The sequence below is a fragment of the Sinohyriopsis cumingii genome, chromosome 1, assembly GCF_028554795.1.
Source record: "Sinohyriopsis cumingii isolate HCF-2022 chromosome 1, ASM2855479v2, whole genome shotgun sequence".
Classification (NCBI taxonomy): Eukaryota; Metazoa; Mollusca; class Bivalvia; order Unionida; family Unionidae; genus Sinohyriopsis; species Sinohyriopsis cumingii.
Window position 1 is genome coordinate 172097692 of NC_142961.1, and position 15195 is coordinate 172112886.

A 15195-nucleotide genomic window follows, 5' to 3' on the forward strand; every position below is an offset into this window, starting at 1 on the left:
TTCCATGGACTCCTGTTCAACTCATATTGTCCCTAGACAGGTCCAATACATTGTTGCTATACATTCCCTACGTTAAATTCCCATTGTCTCTATACAGGCCCACACATGTTAAGCATTCTCAGTGTTAAATTCCCATTGTCACTATACAGGTCCACCCATGTTAAAATCCCCTTGTCCCCCAAGGGCCACGGCAATTTTTAAAATGGAAGTCCCATAGTCCCTATGTCGCCCCACTATACTACTCATACACAAACAACTGAATATAGACATACACAAACAAACACAACATACACAAACAAATATTTATACAATACAAAGACAACAAAAGTTTGTGGTGTAAGAGACGGTATGTTTGTGAAATTTCATCTACAAAAAAGACAAAACAAACACAACAAACAAACAAACAAATACATATGCAACACAAAGACAAAAAGAATGCGTAGTGTAAGGGATAGTAGGTTTGTGAAATGTCATCTCCTTTTCCCAATCTAAACAATGGCGTTATTGATAGTGCGTGTATGAGGTATTGGATTGTATATACGGTGTGGGGTTGTATGTTTGTGAGATTTCGTCTCCTTTTACACCCTAAACTAATACAAGGTGTGTGTGTGTGTGTGTGTGTGTGTGTAATTGACCATTCTAACTTAAAACCCTTTAGCATGACCCTTCACCTTTGACCCTATAAACTCTTTTGACACTATAAACCAGTTTTGATGCCATAGAGTACGCCCATATCTACTCTATCGCCCGTTTAACTTAGAAATTCCCATACTTACCTAGACTAGCGCATATCAAGGTCAACTCGAACACTTACTAAATGATCGCCCAAATGAGGTCAGCCACTTATAACAATGCTACGCTCTGAAGCTATAAATATATACTTGAGGTTTTCCATAGGATTTCCCACAAATTGTAGCTATAAATATATATGACGTTTTTCCAGGGTTTCTCCATAGGATTTTCGTACAAAAGAAGATCACCCAAAGAGTCCTTTCCAGAGCCACTCATTTGTCTGGAAAAGATATGCTCTTTCACTAATACCATCTACCAAGAATTATTTTTTTTTGTTGTCTTTGTGTTGCATAAATATGTTTTGTTTTTTGTTTTTCTATGTTTTGTTTGTTTGTGTATGTTTATGTTTTGTTTGTGTTTGTCCCTGTAAGTCCATTTCACCTATCTACCTACCTACTTACAGTAGCGCGAATTGAGGTCAACTTAAACACAGTTACTAATTCACTGCCCGACTGAGGTCAGTCACTTGCAACACTGTTGCCATTTTCCCCCTTGTGGCCTGTGCCTTGACGTCACCCATGTTTAATTCCCCTTGTCTCTATACTGCCCCACCATGTTAAATTCCCATTGTCCCTATAAATTCCCTTGTCTCTATATGCAATATTTACTTTTTTGCGTGGAAGTCCCATTGAGGCTCAATCGTCTCTACCTAACTAGAGTAGCGCGAATTGAGGGCAACTCGAACATTGTTACTAATTCACTACCCAAATGAGGCCTGCCAGTTGCAATACTGTTGCCAATGACATCACCCATGTTCAGTTCCCATTGTCCCTATAGTACCCCACCATGCTAAATTCCCATTGTCCCTATTTTCAATATTCACTATTGTGCATGGAAGTCCCATTGACGCTCAATCGATCGTCCCCATATATTATTGCTCAGTGTTTTAGTATTCCAAACAAATCAGCTACGATTGGCGATCTTTAATATCGAAAGCCGTGCATGGCTCTGAAACACTTACAATACCAGTTTATTTTAAAGTCTCTAGTGATTTCACCACTACACTAGATAAGTTTCAAAACGGGATGTATATATTTGTAGAGATCGCGACAATTCTTTTTGGAAATTTGAAAAACAGGGCATGGAGTGTCCTCACACTAAATATACAACTCCTACAAACTTTCAAGAACCTTTAAGGAAAAAAAAATCATGTATGTTTTACGTTTAATAATGTTTTAATATCTTCTTGTCTGTTTGTCTGAATCCTTTAAATTTGTTTTTGTATCTATTTTCTTGTGATAAACTATGTTATCATGCTTTAACTGTTTCGACCCCTCTTAATTGTTTTATTTTATGTGATATATTAGGTATGTAATATTATTTTACTGTGTTTATATATTTTATTTTTAATATATGTGTTTGCACCTTTTATTTTTTTATGTCGCTTTGTATATTTTATTTTTGATATATGTGTTTGTATGTTTTATTTTTAATATCTGTGTTTGTATGTTTTATTTTTAATATCTGTGTTTGTATGTTTTATTTTTAATATCTGTGTTTGTATGTTATATCTGTAATATCTGTTTATATGTTTTATTTGTAATATCTGTGTTTGTATATTTTATTTGTAATATCTGTTTGTGTATTTTATTTCGAATATCTGTGTTTGAATATTTTATTTTTAATATATGTGTTTGTATATTTTATTTTTAATATCTGTGTTTGTATATTTTGTTTTTAATATATGTGTTTGTATGTTTAATTTTTAATATCTGTGTTTGTATTTTTTTAAATTTATAATATCTGTTTTTGTATGTTTTATTTGTAATATCTTTGTATATTTTATTTGTAATATCTGTTTTTTTAATATCCGTGTTTGTATGTTTTATTTGTAATATCTGTGTACATTTTATTTGTAATATCTGTGTATATTTTATTTGTAATATCTGTGTATATTTTATTTATAATATCTGTGTTTGTATGTTTTATTTGTAATATCTGTGTATATTTTATCACAAGTACGTTTGCAGTATCTTAATGTGTGGTGATGCTTTTATTTTCGCATTGTGTCTAGTGGCTACTATAGCTTCCATGAACTAATTGTGCCTAGTGGCTACAATAGCTTCCATGAACTAATTGTGTCTAGTGGCTACTATAGCTTCCATGAACTAATTGTGTCTAGTGGCTACTATAGCTTCCATGAACTAATTGTGTCTAGTGGCTACTATAGCTTCCATGAGCTAATTGTGTCTAGTGGATTCAGTAGCTTCCATAACTAATTTTTCTTATGTAATCGTGTCGCATTCTGTCTAGTGGCTACTATAGCTTCCATGAACTAATTCTTTTTATGTAAATTCACGCAATTCCGACTCTGAATTTAAAACAAACAAAAAATTGTCTTTCCATCCCTAAGTTGCAACTGTTGACTACTCATTTTATGGCCAGTGTGTTCTTTTCTTTGTACTCATTTTACGTTTATGCTTTTGCTTACCTTTTTACGAAGCCACTTAAAAAGCACGGTATAATCATCCGTAAATCTCTCTCTCTCTCTTTGTAAAGGACACACGGTACTAATGATATGGAACATAAAATATATGGGTTTGGCTGACCAGGATTGGCTAATAATGTAAGTTATGTTTTAGGAAAAAGAATCTTTGAGCTAGTCCTAGTTGTACATGAAAAAAAATAAAATAGAATCATTGTTTTATTGATGGAATTTTAGTTGTTTAACAGTCTTGAGTTTGGAACACTCGTTACTAAAATTAGCACTCGACTCTGGTGCGGAATTCAAAGCACATGTTTCAAACACGTGCAGGTCCAGAAAATGCTGCGGCTCAAATCCTTTCATCTACACAGAATCTGACATCCAGGTTTCATCTATACTGATAAATATAGGTTTGATCATGAGCACTCAAAATTTTTAAGTTATTGAATTTTTAATATCATGGTGTTTGCATAGGTTTACAATGGGAACTGAATTAGTACCGCGTCTCTCTCTCTCTCTCTCTCGGGAGTCCGAGACGTATCGTCGCAAGTTAGAGGCGATAATCAACCAATCCTGTTTATCACAAAGTGTCCGAAATAACCCGTAATTCCCCATGTCACATGACATATGAGGAAAATTATTAGGTGATCGTATATTGAGTGTTTCCAAAGAAATGGCGAGGACAGAATTCTTGATTTATCTCGCTGTGACAGTTGCTCACTTGATTTCCTGTCATGGCCTTTCAGTGCAGCCGGAACAGATTCACTTGTCATATGGAGGTAGTTTTGAGAGTCTTGATTTCTTGCGTCTGCTTCACAAAATATTGTGCTGAGTACAGACGACCAAATATTTCCTTGTTTGATGATGAGTATGACATATGGCATTTTTTTCTTTTCCTATGGGAGTTAATGACTGCGGTCCCGTATGTAAAGCATTAGTTGAAAGCTGAAGAGTTTAGTATGACTATGAGTGTACATGGAGTATCTGATAACTAGATCCTTGAAATAAATAGACTTGTCATCTCGCTTTCAGCAATCTCCATTTCCTCATCCTACCCTCCCCTTCCACTGTTCATTTTTTTTTCTTAACACACACACACACACACACACACTCACTCTGCCAATGTGGATATGTGAGAAAGCTTGCCGGTAGCTTCTCGTGGGTCGGTGGTTCTTTCCGGGGTTTTCGAAGGTTCTTCTTCCACCATTAATACGGGCCGCCATGTATAGCCTATCTTGTGCTGAAAAATGGCGTTAAACCCTATAAAAACAAGAACATGTTATTTAACACATAGTCAAAGTATGTCCTTGATTCTACTTTATGAATCTTACTCTTACTTTGCTACAAACTATCACTGGGTCTGAATCAAGGTCAGGAACTATGTCTGCATTTGATGCAGTGTTTTATAAAGTTGTTTACGTCAAAAATAAAAAAGATCAGTTAGTACTGAACTCTATTCCAGTAAATAAAGTTATATTACAATAGCATGTAATGGAATAAAAAAAAGTTTAAAACTAACAAACAAGCAATTAAATTAAATCAGATGTAAATTAAATCAAATTTACATAACAATGTCAACATTTCCTGTAGAAAAGATCTTTCATAATACATTATTTAGGCATATAAACAAATTGTTGGTACTGCAAGATAAGGTCCTCAGTTGGAACATTATTTAGGCATATAAACAAATGGTACTGCAAGATAAGTCCTCAATTATAACCACAAAAAAATGGTACTGCAGGATGAGGTCATCAGTTGGAAAATTATTTAGGCATATAAATGAATGGTACTGCAAGATAAGTCCTCAATTATAACACAAAAAAATGGTACTGCAGGATGAGGTCATCAGTTGGAAAATTATTTAGGCATATAAATGAATGGTGCTGCAAGATAAGTCATCAATTATAACACAAAAAATGGTACTGCAGGATGAGGTCATCAGTTGGAAAATTATTTAGGCATATAAATGAATGGTGCTGCAAGATAAGTCCTCAATTATAACACAAAAAAATGGTACTGCAGGATGAGGTCATCAGTTGGAAAATTATTTAGGCATATAAATGAATGGTGCTGCAAGATAAGTCCTCAATTATAACACAAAAAAATGGTACTGCAGGATGAGGTCATCAGTTGGAAAATTATTTAGGCATAAAAACATATAGTAGGTAATGCAAGATAAGTCCTCAATTGGAACATTATTTAAGCATATAAATAGTTTTGCAGAATAAGTGCCTTGTATGGAACATTGCATGAAACAAAGATAAGAAGGGATGGAATTGCAGTTGGATTATATGATTTGCTATTTTTCAGTTGATGCCACCAAGATGGCAGTCACTTGGAGTACACCTGATCCAACAAATGCCTCTGTTGTGGAGTATGGAATCAATGGCTTCAGTCAGGTGGTAACAGGAAGAATGATAAAGTTTGTAGATGGAGGGAAGGGAGCAGTTGTCCGTTACATCCACAAAGCTGTCATGACAGCACTCAAACCTGGGGCAAAATATGGTTAGAAAAAAGAATGAGGATTTCTAAATTTGTCGTTACAGTTGTTGTCTGTTAAATGTGATACTAGCGTAGCTTTACTTTCCTGTTGCTGCCATTTTGTGCTCTTTTTCTAAAGAATTGTTCATGTCAGTTTTAAATAGATGTAAACATTTTTTAAATATTACTTTGTCTCTACCTTGTTTTCATGAAAGTGTCACATCTTCAAAATGAAATGATTAATTTTCACTTTGTCTTTTTCATTCATTTTGTCAGAGAGATGCAATTTTATGTATTTTTTCAAAAATTTATGCATCTTTGCTTTCTTTTTCCATGTAATGAATTCATAACTACTGAGTTACAGTTGTTCTGTTATAATGACTCTATGGTCTTAAACTAAGTAATAGAAAAGAGTGAAAAACAAAAAAGTTTTGTAAGCTTCAACAAATAATTTATACAAAACAAAGTAAAAATTTAAAAAGAACTTACAGTAATGTGAATTACATCCCAAAATAAGCCAGAAAGTTCTATCACCAGTCGTTATGAATAATATTCTAAATAAATTTCATTGTTGTATTAATTAAGATCCATCATTGAAGGTGTTGATGTGCATGTAATGGCCTGTGACATTGTGATGTGACAACAGTCCTACAGTTAATCACAATAATATAATCCAAGATGTCTTTGTTTGAATTTACTGTAATTCCCAGTTAATGACTTTGTCAAAGAATATTATTGATCACTTTGTAATTACAGAGAATACTAATTTAAATAAATAATTCCAACCCAAATGAAATACTGAACAAACAATATGATTGATTTCTTCCAAGATGTTTACAAGATAAAATATGTTACTTAAATTATAATAAGGATGTGTTAACATCAGGTTGGCAGGGTATTGTTATGGGGGTAAATCCAATAGCATGACTCAGACACTCATAAATATGTTTACTTCTATAGATAATGATCCTAATATTTAACCCATACTCTTAGATAAACCATTAGATATCTTTTTTTTGTTTACCAAAATAAAAACATACCAGTGTCTCTGGTCAGGAACACAGTGAACTTGATTTTGGACAAGGTCAGGTCCAAAAATACAATTAAACGTAACACACAATGATGGAGAAACAAAACCTAACAAACAATACAAAATTAAATATACACAACACTGTTTAAGACATTAAACTTATGACCAGAAGAGTGTTAGTTTGATTCCACCCATCAGGACCATCTAGACTGGTTACCATGGTGTGTTTTGGTAGAGGCACATGCTTTAGCATGATATGACCTTCATATTGTTGCATACCTGCCATAACATGCCATGTAAGATGAGAAACATTATTATGGACACATAAACCCCTTGAAATGGTCATATTTTGAAAAACAATTTTCAGAAATTTTAGCCCAGTTTTTTTTTTCAACAACAGAAAATGAATATTTCTTGACCTCCACAATGTCTGTATCTAGTCTGTAGTATGTGTATGAGTAGTAAACAGGTCTGCTTAAAGCTCAATGTGTATGAATAGTAAAAAGGCCTGCTTAAAGCTCAATGTGTATGAATAGTAAACAGGCCTGCTTAAAGCTCAATGTGTATGAATAGTAAACAGGCCTGCTTAAAGCTCAATGTGTATGAATAGTAAACAGACCTGCTTAAAGCTCAATGTGTATGAATAGTAAACAGACCTGCTTAAAGCTCGATGTGTATGAATAGTAAACAGGCCTGCTTAAAGCTCGATGTGTATGAATAGTAAACAGGCCTGCTTAAAGCTCGATGTGTATGAATAGTAAACAGGCCTGCTTAAAGCTCGATGTGTATGAATAGTAAACAGGCCTGCTTAAAGCTCAATGTGTATGAATAGTAAACAGGCCTGCTTAAAGCTCGATGTGTATGAATAGTAAACAGGCCTGCTTAAAGCTCGATGTGTATGAATAGTAAACAGGCCTGCTTAAAGCTCAATGTGTATGAATAGTAAACAGGCCTGCTTAAAGCTCGATGTGTATAAATAGTAAACAGGCCTGCTTAAAGCTCGATGTGTATGAATTGTAAACAGGCCTGCTTAAAGCTCGATGTGTATGAATAGTAAACAGGCCTGCTTAAAGCTCAGTGTGTATGAATAGTAAACAGGCCTGCTTAAAGCTCAATGTGTATGAATAGTAAACAGGCCTGCTTAAAGCTCAGCTAATCCTATCCTTGGGGCATGCAGCTGATATAAGGCAAGTAATAGTTAAGATGGTCAGAGATCAACAACTACCTTTCAGACATTACTTAATTGGCTAACAATAGTTTGGGTGACCTGTTGAGCAGGGGTGACTGCAGAATTACCTAAGGATGGGACACATACTTGTATTGGTCAGCTATTAAGTTTAACGGATGTAGGTCAAAACATGTTTAGAGGTCAAATGGGGGAAGGAAGGGGGAGTGACCCCTCCCTGCCCCTTGTGTATGTGCTCAAGGTATTGAGTCAAACTCTGCTGTAGGAGAGTGCTTTTAGCTAATAGGTAATATAATTATTGTAATCCAATATGTACATCCAAGTCGTCCTGAAGAACAGGTATTATTACACATCACTGCATCAAATGAGAATGTAGAAACCCAACTTTAATGAAGTTAGTGATCAGCAGCAACGTTTCTTTGAAGCTGGATTTTTACTACATACATAAAATGCATTTCAGTTGTTGGTATAGTGTTCAAGTGTGAATCATATTTGAAGTTTGATTCTGGAGTCAATGTACTATCAGCAAAGCCCAGTAAAAATAAATTTCAGAACTCCAGATTAAAAGAGTTTCAGTCTTTCAAGCATAGCAGCAAGGGGGAGCATTTCATTCTTTGCACATGATGTAATCATCATATCAACAAGAAGTATATGACATCAATCAAAATAATAACACCACCTGTATGTATCATATTTGACATATAGCTATGATGTCGTAGCCATATTTTGGAAGTAGGGGTATTAATATTATCACTAATTTAACACACAGAATTGAACATTCTCTTTATTATTTGTTAAAATAATGTTGTTGAAAAAATATTAATTTACCCATGCCTTTCAGGATGATTTTAGCCATGAAAAAAATTGATTGAAAGACAATATTTTCTGAGAATGTTGATGGAATCTCCAGAGTGTGCACCACCTAGTTTACCTGTCTTGATTTTTTCTTTACATGTGTTCATTGCTGTGGTTTGTGTACATGTGTTTGTTTCTTCTCTATAAATTATTATGTCTGCTAGACTAAGTTCCTCTGATTTTTTCCACCCCATGTTACATACTTGGTCACTTGTGTTGTGATGAGAGGTCAGTGCTTGTAATGCACCACAAACAGTAGCAGCGCTGGGCTGTCACTTTATTGACCCTACCTGCTTGAATTGATTTGTAGAATATTTGTCTTTTCTGACTGAACAAAATAAACATATTTCATAACTTTAATAAGCTGGCACTAAGTCAATTATCCCCTAATTACAAACAGATTCTATTTATTTCCTGATCATATGATCAGCAAATCATGCTGTTCTCGTATTGGAATGCACACAGAGTATCATTTTTCTTCATTGTTTGTATGATGTGATTGTTTGAAATCAAGTAAAATCTAGGCTATGAGATTTTGAATCATGTGACCAGGCATTGTGAGAAATTGACAGATGGAAGGTTCACTTTTTAAACACTAGTTTTGTCTCAAGTGTCAAAGACTAAAATATGTCTTTATTGTTATGAATTAATAGCTCTAAACTATCTGGTTGTCAATTTCAGGTAGGTAAGAGTTGATACAAGGTCATTTGATTATGCTAGTTGCTGTGTAAAGCTAATATCCTATATTACCACATGTTTTTTGGAGAATTCCAACTTTCTGATAAGGATGTGCCAAACTCTCATCACAATATAACTGTCCAGATATTTAATACAGTGTCAGCAGAAACTTGGATTATTCATGTACATGCCAACCAACATCTAATATCCTAAAACATGCTTTGAATACTTAATTATGTAGTTTAAACAGCTGCCTTTTGGTCATGAGAAAAGTCTCCTGAGATGCCAGCCACATAATCCAAAGTATTTTATAAATGTGTCTGTTTAAGAGAGGTGACTGCTTAATAGACATGATGTTTTAGTTTTATTGAAAGGTTTTATTTCATATTTTATTGTACAGTGTACCACTGTGGTAGCCCTCAGTATGGATGGAGTGAGGTATTTTACTTCACAAACAGACTAGAAGATGCAAATTGGAGCCCACGAATTGCCATGTTTGGTGACATGGGCAACATAAATGCCCAGTCACTGCCCAGGCTACAGAGGGAAGCAGAGATGGGCATGTATGATGCAATACTGCATGTAGGTGAGTGCATGTTTAGAAGTCACATACTTTATGACACTTCTAGTTAGAAAAAATGGGGGGGAGGTGTCAGAGGATTAATAAAGAAGCCTAAGTCCTTAATTTCATGTTGATAAAGAAAGGCCTAAGTCCGATGTGTGGGGTTAATAAAGAAAGCCCCAAGTCCTTCTTAGTGTGAGGTTAAAAACAAAAGCCCTAAGTCCTTAGTGTGGGGTTAAGAAAGAAAGCCCCAAGTCCTTAGTGTGGGGTTAATAACAAAAGCCCTCAGTCCTTAGTGTGGGTTAAGAAAGAAAACCCCAAGTTCTTAGTGTGGGGCTAATGAAGAAAGCCCTAGGTCCTTAATGTGGGTTAATAAAGAAATCCCCAAGACCTTAGTGTGGAGTTAATAAAGAAAGCCCTAAGTCCTTAGTGTGGAGTTAATAAAGAAAGCTGTAAGACCTTAGTGTAGAGTTAATAAAGAAAGCCCTGTCTTTAGTGTGGGATTAATAAAGAAAGCTCTAAGTCCTTAGTGTGGGATGAATAAAGAAAGTTGTAAGTCCTTAGTGTGGGATGAATAAAGAAAGCTGTAAGTCCTTAGTGTGGGATTAATAAAGAAAGCTCTGTCCTTAGTGTGGGATGAATAAAGAAAGCTGTAAGTCCTTAGTGTGGGAGTAATAAAGAAAGCTCTCAGTCCTTAGTGTGGGATTAATAAAGAAAGCTTTAAGTCCTTAGTGTGGGATGAATAAAGAAAGCTCTAAGTCCTTAGTGTGGGGTTAATAAAGAAAGCTGTAAGTCCTTAGTATGGGATGAATAAAGAAAGCTTTAAGTCCTTAGTGTGGGATTAATAAAGAAAGCTTTAAGTCCTTAGTGTGGGATGAATAAAGAAAGCTCTAAGTCCTTAGTGTGGGATTAATAAAGAAAGCTCTAAGTCCTTAGTGTGGGATTAATAAAGAAAGCCCCAAGTCTTTAGTGTGGGGTTAATAACAAAAGCCCTCAGTCCTTAGTGTGGGTTAAGAAAGAAAGCCCCAAGTTCTTAGTGTGGGGCTAATGAAGAAAGCCCTAGGTCCTTAGTGTGGGTTAATAAAGAAATCCCCAAGACCTTAGTGTGGAGTTAATAAAGAAAGCCCTAAGTCCTTAGTGTGGAGTTAATAAAGAAAGCTGTAAGACCTTAGTGTAGAGTTAATAAAGAAAGCCCTGTCCTTAGTGTGGGATTAGTAAAGAATAAAGAAAGCTGTAAGTCTTTAGTTTGGGATTAATAAAGAAAGCTTTAAGTCCTTAGTGTGGGATGAATAAAGAAAGCTCTAAGTCCTTAGTGTGGGATTAATAAAGAAAGCTGTAAGTCCTTAGTGTGGGATTAATAAAGAAAGCTGTAAGTCCTTAGTGTGGGATTAATAAAGAAAGCTGTAAGTCCTTAGTGTGGGATTAATAAAGAAAGCTGTAAGTCCTTAGTGTGGGATTAATAAAGAAAGCTCTAAGTCATTAGTGTGGGATTAATAAAGAAAGCTCTAAGTCCTTAGTGTGGGTTTTCAAGAAAAGGCTTATGAAGAAGATAATTGTGTTTAAAGTATAGAAGAAGCTGCAGTATGGGTAGTACATGAAATGTGTATGTGCAAATTTGTTATGTGTTGTCATCTGCTGTTTTTGCTAGTGAGCACAAAAATGAAAACTAATTTTATAATAGCCATCATCATACAGACCAACAGCACAGTGTCACAAAAATGCCCTTTTCTTTTTTCTCTATACAAAGCTGACATGCAGATGCTGTTTATATGGAAGAGTTGTTTCAGTTCTGTATTGGTCGCATTTCAGGGAAATTCTTAAGTGCAAATAATAATCAATCTGAATATTGGGATGACTTTAGCTGCATATAGATGAGGTGTGTTAAGGAAGCTGATTCACAACAGTAAGCAGCACTTTGTGTTATTTTTTACTACACTGATAAAAAAGAATGAGTTATAGTAAGAAATAAAAATTCATTGGTATTTTTTCATAACCACAATCATTTTAAGTTGCATTAAGTTTTTTCATTTGCTTTTGAGACTATATTTTACCCTTGTACAGATTCACAAGAACTGACAAATATGATCAGAAATGATATTGCTAAGATAATTCCTACATAAATGTGTGAATATATGATATACATATAAATTAATATCAAAATTTATTAATTCTTTATTTCAACATCTGACTACATTTCTTAATTTTAAAATATGATATAAAATGTCAGCCATTGGTTCACAATATTATTTCCTTTTTCCATTGTATCTATCATTTGATCTGGTAAAAATTTATTGTCATCTGATTATTTTAAGGAGTATATTTTGATTTGACATGCATATGTATATTGTTTTGTCTGTCTTCTATAATAATAATAATAATAATAATAAAAACAATTCTCTTTAAATGTAAAAGCATCAACATTTTTAATGATATCTTATTAAAAATTATACAAAAATATTATTAAGACATTTAACAATTTTAGATTACATTCATTTGTAATGTGATAAAAAAGGAGAAATTCTGTATTCTATTACATTATATTTTTATACTTAAATAAACTGTAGGCAGCAAGTGCAGTGTTAAAGAAATACTATTTTTATCAGACAAAATGGCCTAATATACATCACAACATGCTTGGTTTTAAAAAAATGTTCTTGCATATAAAAATAAAATTTGGTATATCTATCCTGTCTGCAGCTTGCAAAACACACCACTATAACTGCTAAAATTAAAATAATGGGGATGAAACTTCAGTGAAAAATAATCAGTCATAAAAATGTAGCAGGATATAGACTTTTTCATTTTTTCTTATTACCTGCCTTTTAAAACACACCAGCACTGTCTGGAAATGTGGCAGGTATGTGATAGTGACCAGGTACAGTACTCCCTCACAGTAACAAGTGGAAAAGATGTGAAGCAGTAGAGAAACTTTGCATAAATGCAGTTATTAAATGAGTACTTAAATCATACATGGGGAACAAAACTGGAATGTCTTCTTTATTTTGATATATCTTATTAGTGGCTGAGCTTGCTGATGGGATAAAATAATCAACCTGGAATTAGAAAATGGAGGTTGGGCTGAGTTTAGACCACTTGAATTGGTTACCATGTGATTTTTACTGTGTAGAAGGCAAATAAATAATGTCAATAGTTTTGCTCAGATGAATTCTCAATATAAAGAATGAAAAGGCAAACAACTACTAAATATTCATGACTGCTGAATATTATCACAACTGTTGAAGATTATCATGACTGCTGAAGATTAAAGTAACTTGTTTAGGTAATTATCATTTTGTATCGAATGTTCAACTCTTGTATTGATATGGAAAAATTAACAATTTATCAAATAATCACTTCACAGCCCTAGCTAAATATGGGGAAAACTTGACCAGGAAACATGATTGCATGGGAGAGATATGAATGTGTTAGTCTATGTGTCAAATTTGTTTTTCAGGTGATTTTGCATATAACATGGATTCAGTAAGTATAGATTTTTGCATCTGATGATAAACTCACATCATACATCATACCAGGTTCCATGTTTTGCAAAAAGATGTTAACCTTGAAAATAGGTTGTTATTGATAATAGGTGACACATTGAAGGATAAGCCCACTTTCTTACTTTTATGGGATGAAATACGAAATAGACATGTTTACCTTTACTACGAGACTATAGTCTCCACAGTATTAATTTACATGTGATTGGCTACAAACACATAAATTTCACTGCAGCTTAAAACTTAATGGGATAACTTTGATAGGAAAATCTTGAATATTTAAATAAACTTACTGACATAATTTGTTAAATTGATGCAAAACATGAACCAAAAGCATAAATTTACATATTCCAGGATAATGTAACTGAGTGGGACATAATGCTTTATGCCTGTCGCATGATGCCCCAGTGCCAGAAATCGCTATAAACTGCCACACTGTAGACATCGTAGCATTATGACTGAAATTTTTAATCTGTGTTAAAAATCTAAATCACACACACACACACGTAAAAATAATTCTGTGTATGAATTCAAACTCAAAAGGCAGTAATGGTTATATTTTTGGCGAATTTCTTTGCTATATTAGAGATTTTTATCCATGTTTCCTCATTAAATATCTTGACCATGCCACGTTTTCCATAAGTTATATTGTTGTACTCTCCACCAAATCTTAATATGCAGTTTTTAAAATCTAATTTATTTACAGTAAAAAGAGTTTTAAAAATTCTGAATTTATTTAAGTAAGAGTGTTTCCCTTGTTAATATAACTATTTATTTGTCTTTTCCATTGACCTGTTATTTTTTTAAACAATTGAGCAATATTCAATGAAATTATTAGTGTGATCATTTTGACACAGTGCTTCAAAATGTAAGAATGATCCTTGATTATCAAAAAGATTTTGGACACATTATTCTGTTTGACTGCCATTTTGTTTAGGAATAAACATTATTAATATCACTGAAATTTAAAATCTCCTGAGACAAGGATTCTTTCACTGATGAGGGCTCATTTTTCTGTCTTGTTAAGGCAAGGATAACATGTTGCCAAAAATTTCTTATTAATACGGTTACTAATCTCTGTGAATTTTGTCTCCCCTAATTGTAATATCTGGATTCCTCCAAAACTTTTCCTGGAACTTTTGTAGCCACATTCTGTTAAATTCTGTCTTCATTTGTAATACGGTGTTTAATCCAAGCGATCTTCTTTTGTTTTATAAAAGAGTGAACATAAACCGTGCCTTGACCACCATCTCTAGACAAAGGCTATAGTATATTTCCTTTAACCCTTTCAGTTTTGCCACTCTAAATAAATATTTTAGAAATAGTTTGTTCAATTCATTTTTTATATACAGTGTAGGACTGAGCAATGCAGATAATAAATTAATAAATTTTTGCAAATCAGTGACTTTATCAAAAGTTATTTTTCCAGTAAGATTTCTCTTCATCCAGCAATCCAGAAGTTTCTTGAAATTTAATTTTTTCACATAATTTAATTCTAGCATATTCTCTAGGTTTAAAGAGAACACTATTCCTAAAAGTGAAAAAGACCTAAACATTTCAATGTCTTGGCTTATTTTTTTCTTCTGAAAATTTGTTCTTTCCTATCTAAGTGGCTTTTGATTTTAATATTTTACAATGCAAAACAGAAACAGATGCAAATTCCATGGGTTTTGATGGTAGACTGTAGAG

The 15195-nt window shown here is 33.6% G+C and overlaps 1 protein-coding gene across 2 annotated transcripts in view; it reads left to right on the forward strand.

The window, feature by feature from the left end:
• Positions 1 to 3819: 3819 nt before the first annotated feature.
• LOC149808388 (acid phosphatase type 7-like) overlaps positions 3820 to 15195 on the forward strand; it is a 53333-nt gene continuing 41957 nt past the window's right edge. The window contains exons 1-4 of one of the 2 annotated variants that reach the window (XM_089976549.1): positions 3820 to 3996; positions 5528 to 5722; positions 9848 to 10033; positions 13464 to 13489. In XM_089976549.1, coding sequence (XP_089832675.1) covers positions 3891 to 3996; positions 5528 to 5722; positions 9848 to 10033; positions 13464 to 13489 — 513 coding nt within the window. In that variant the 5' untranslated portion in view covers positions 3820 to 3890. Of the gene's footprint in view, positions 4086 to 5527; positions 5723 to 9847; positions 10034 to 13463; positions 13490 to 15195 lie in introns of both variants that reach the window. The other variant, XM_089976556.1, reaches the window with a different exon arrangement.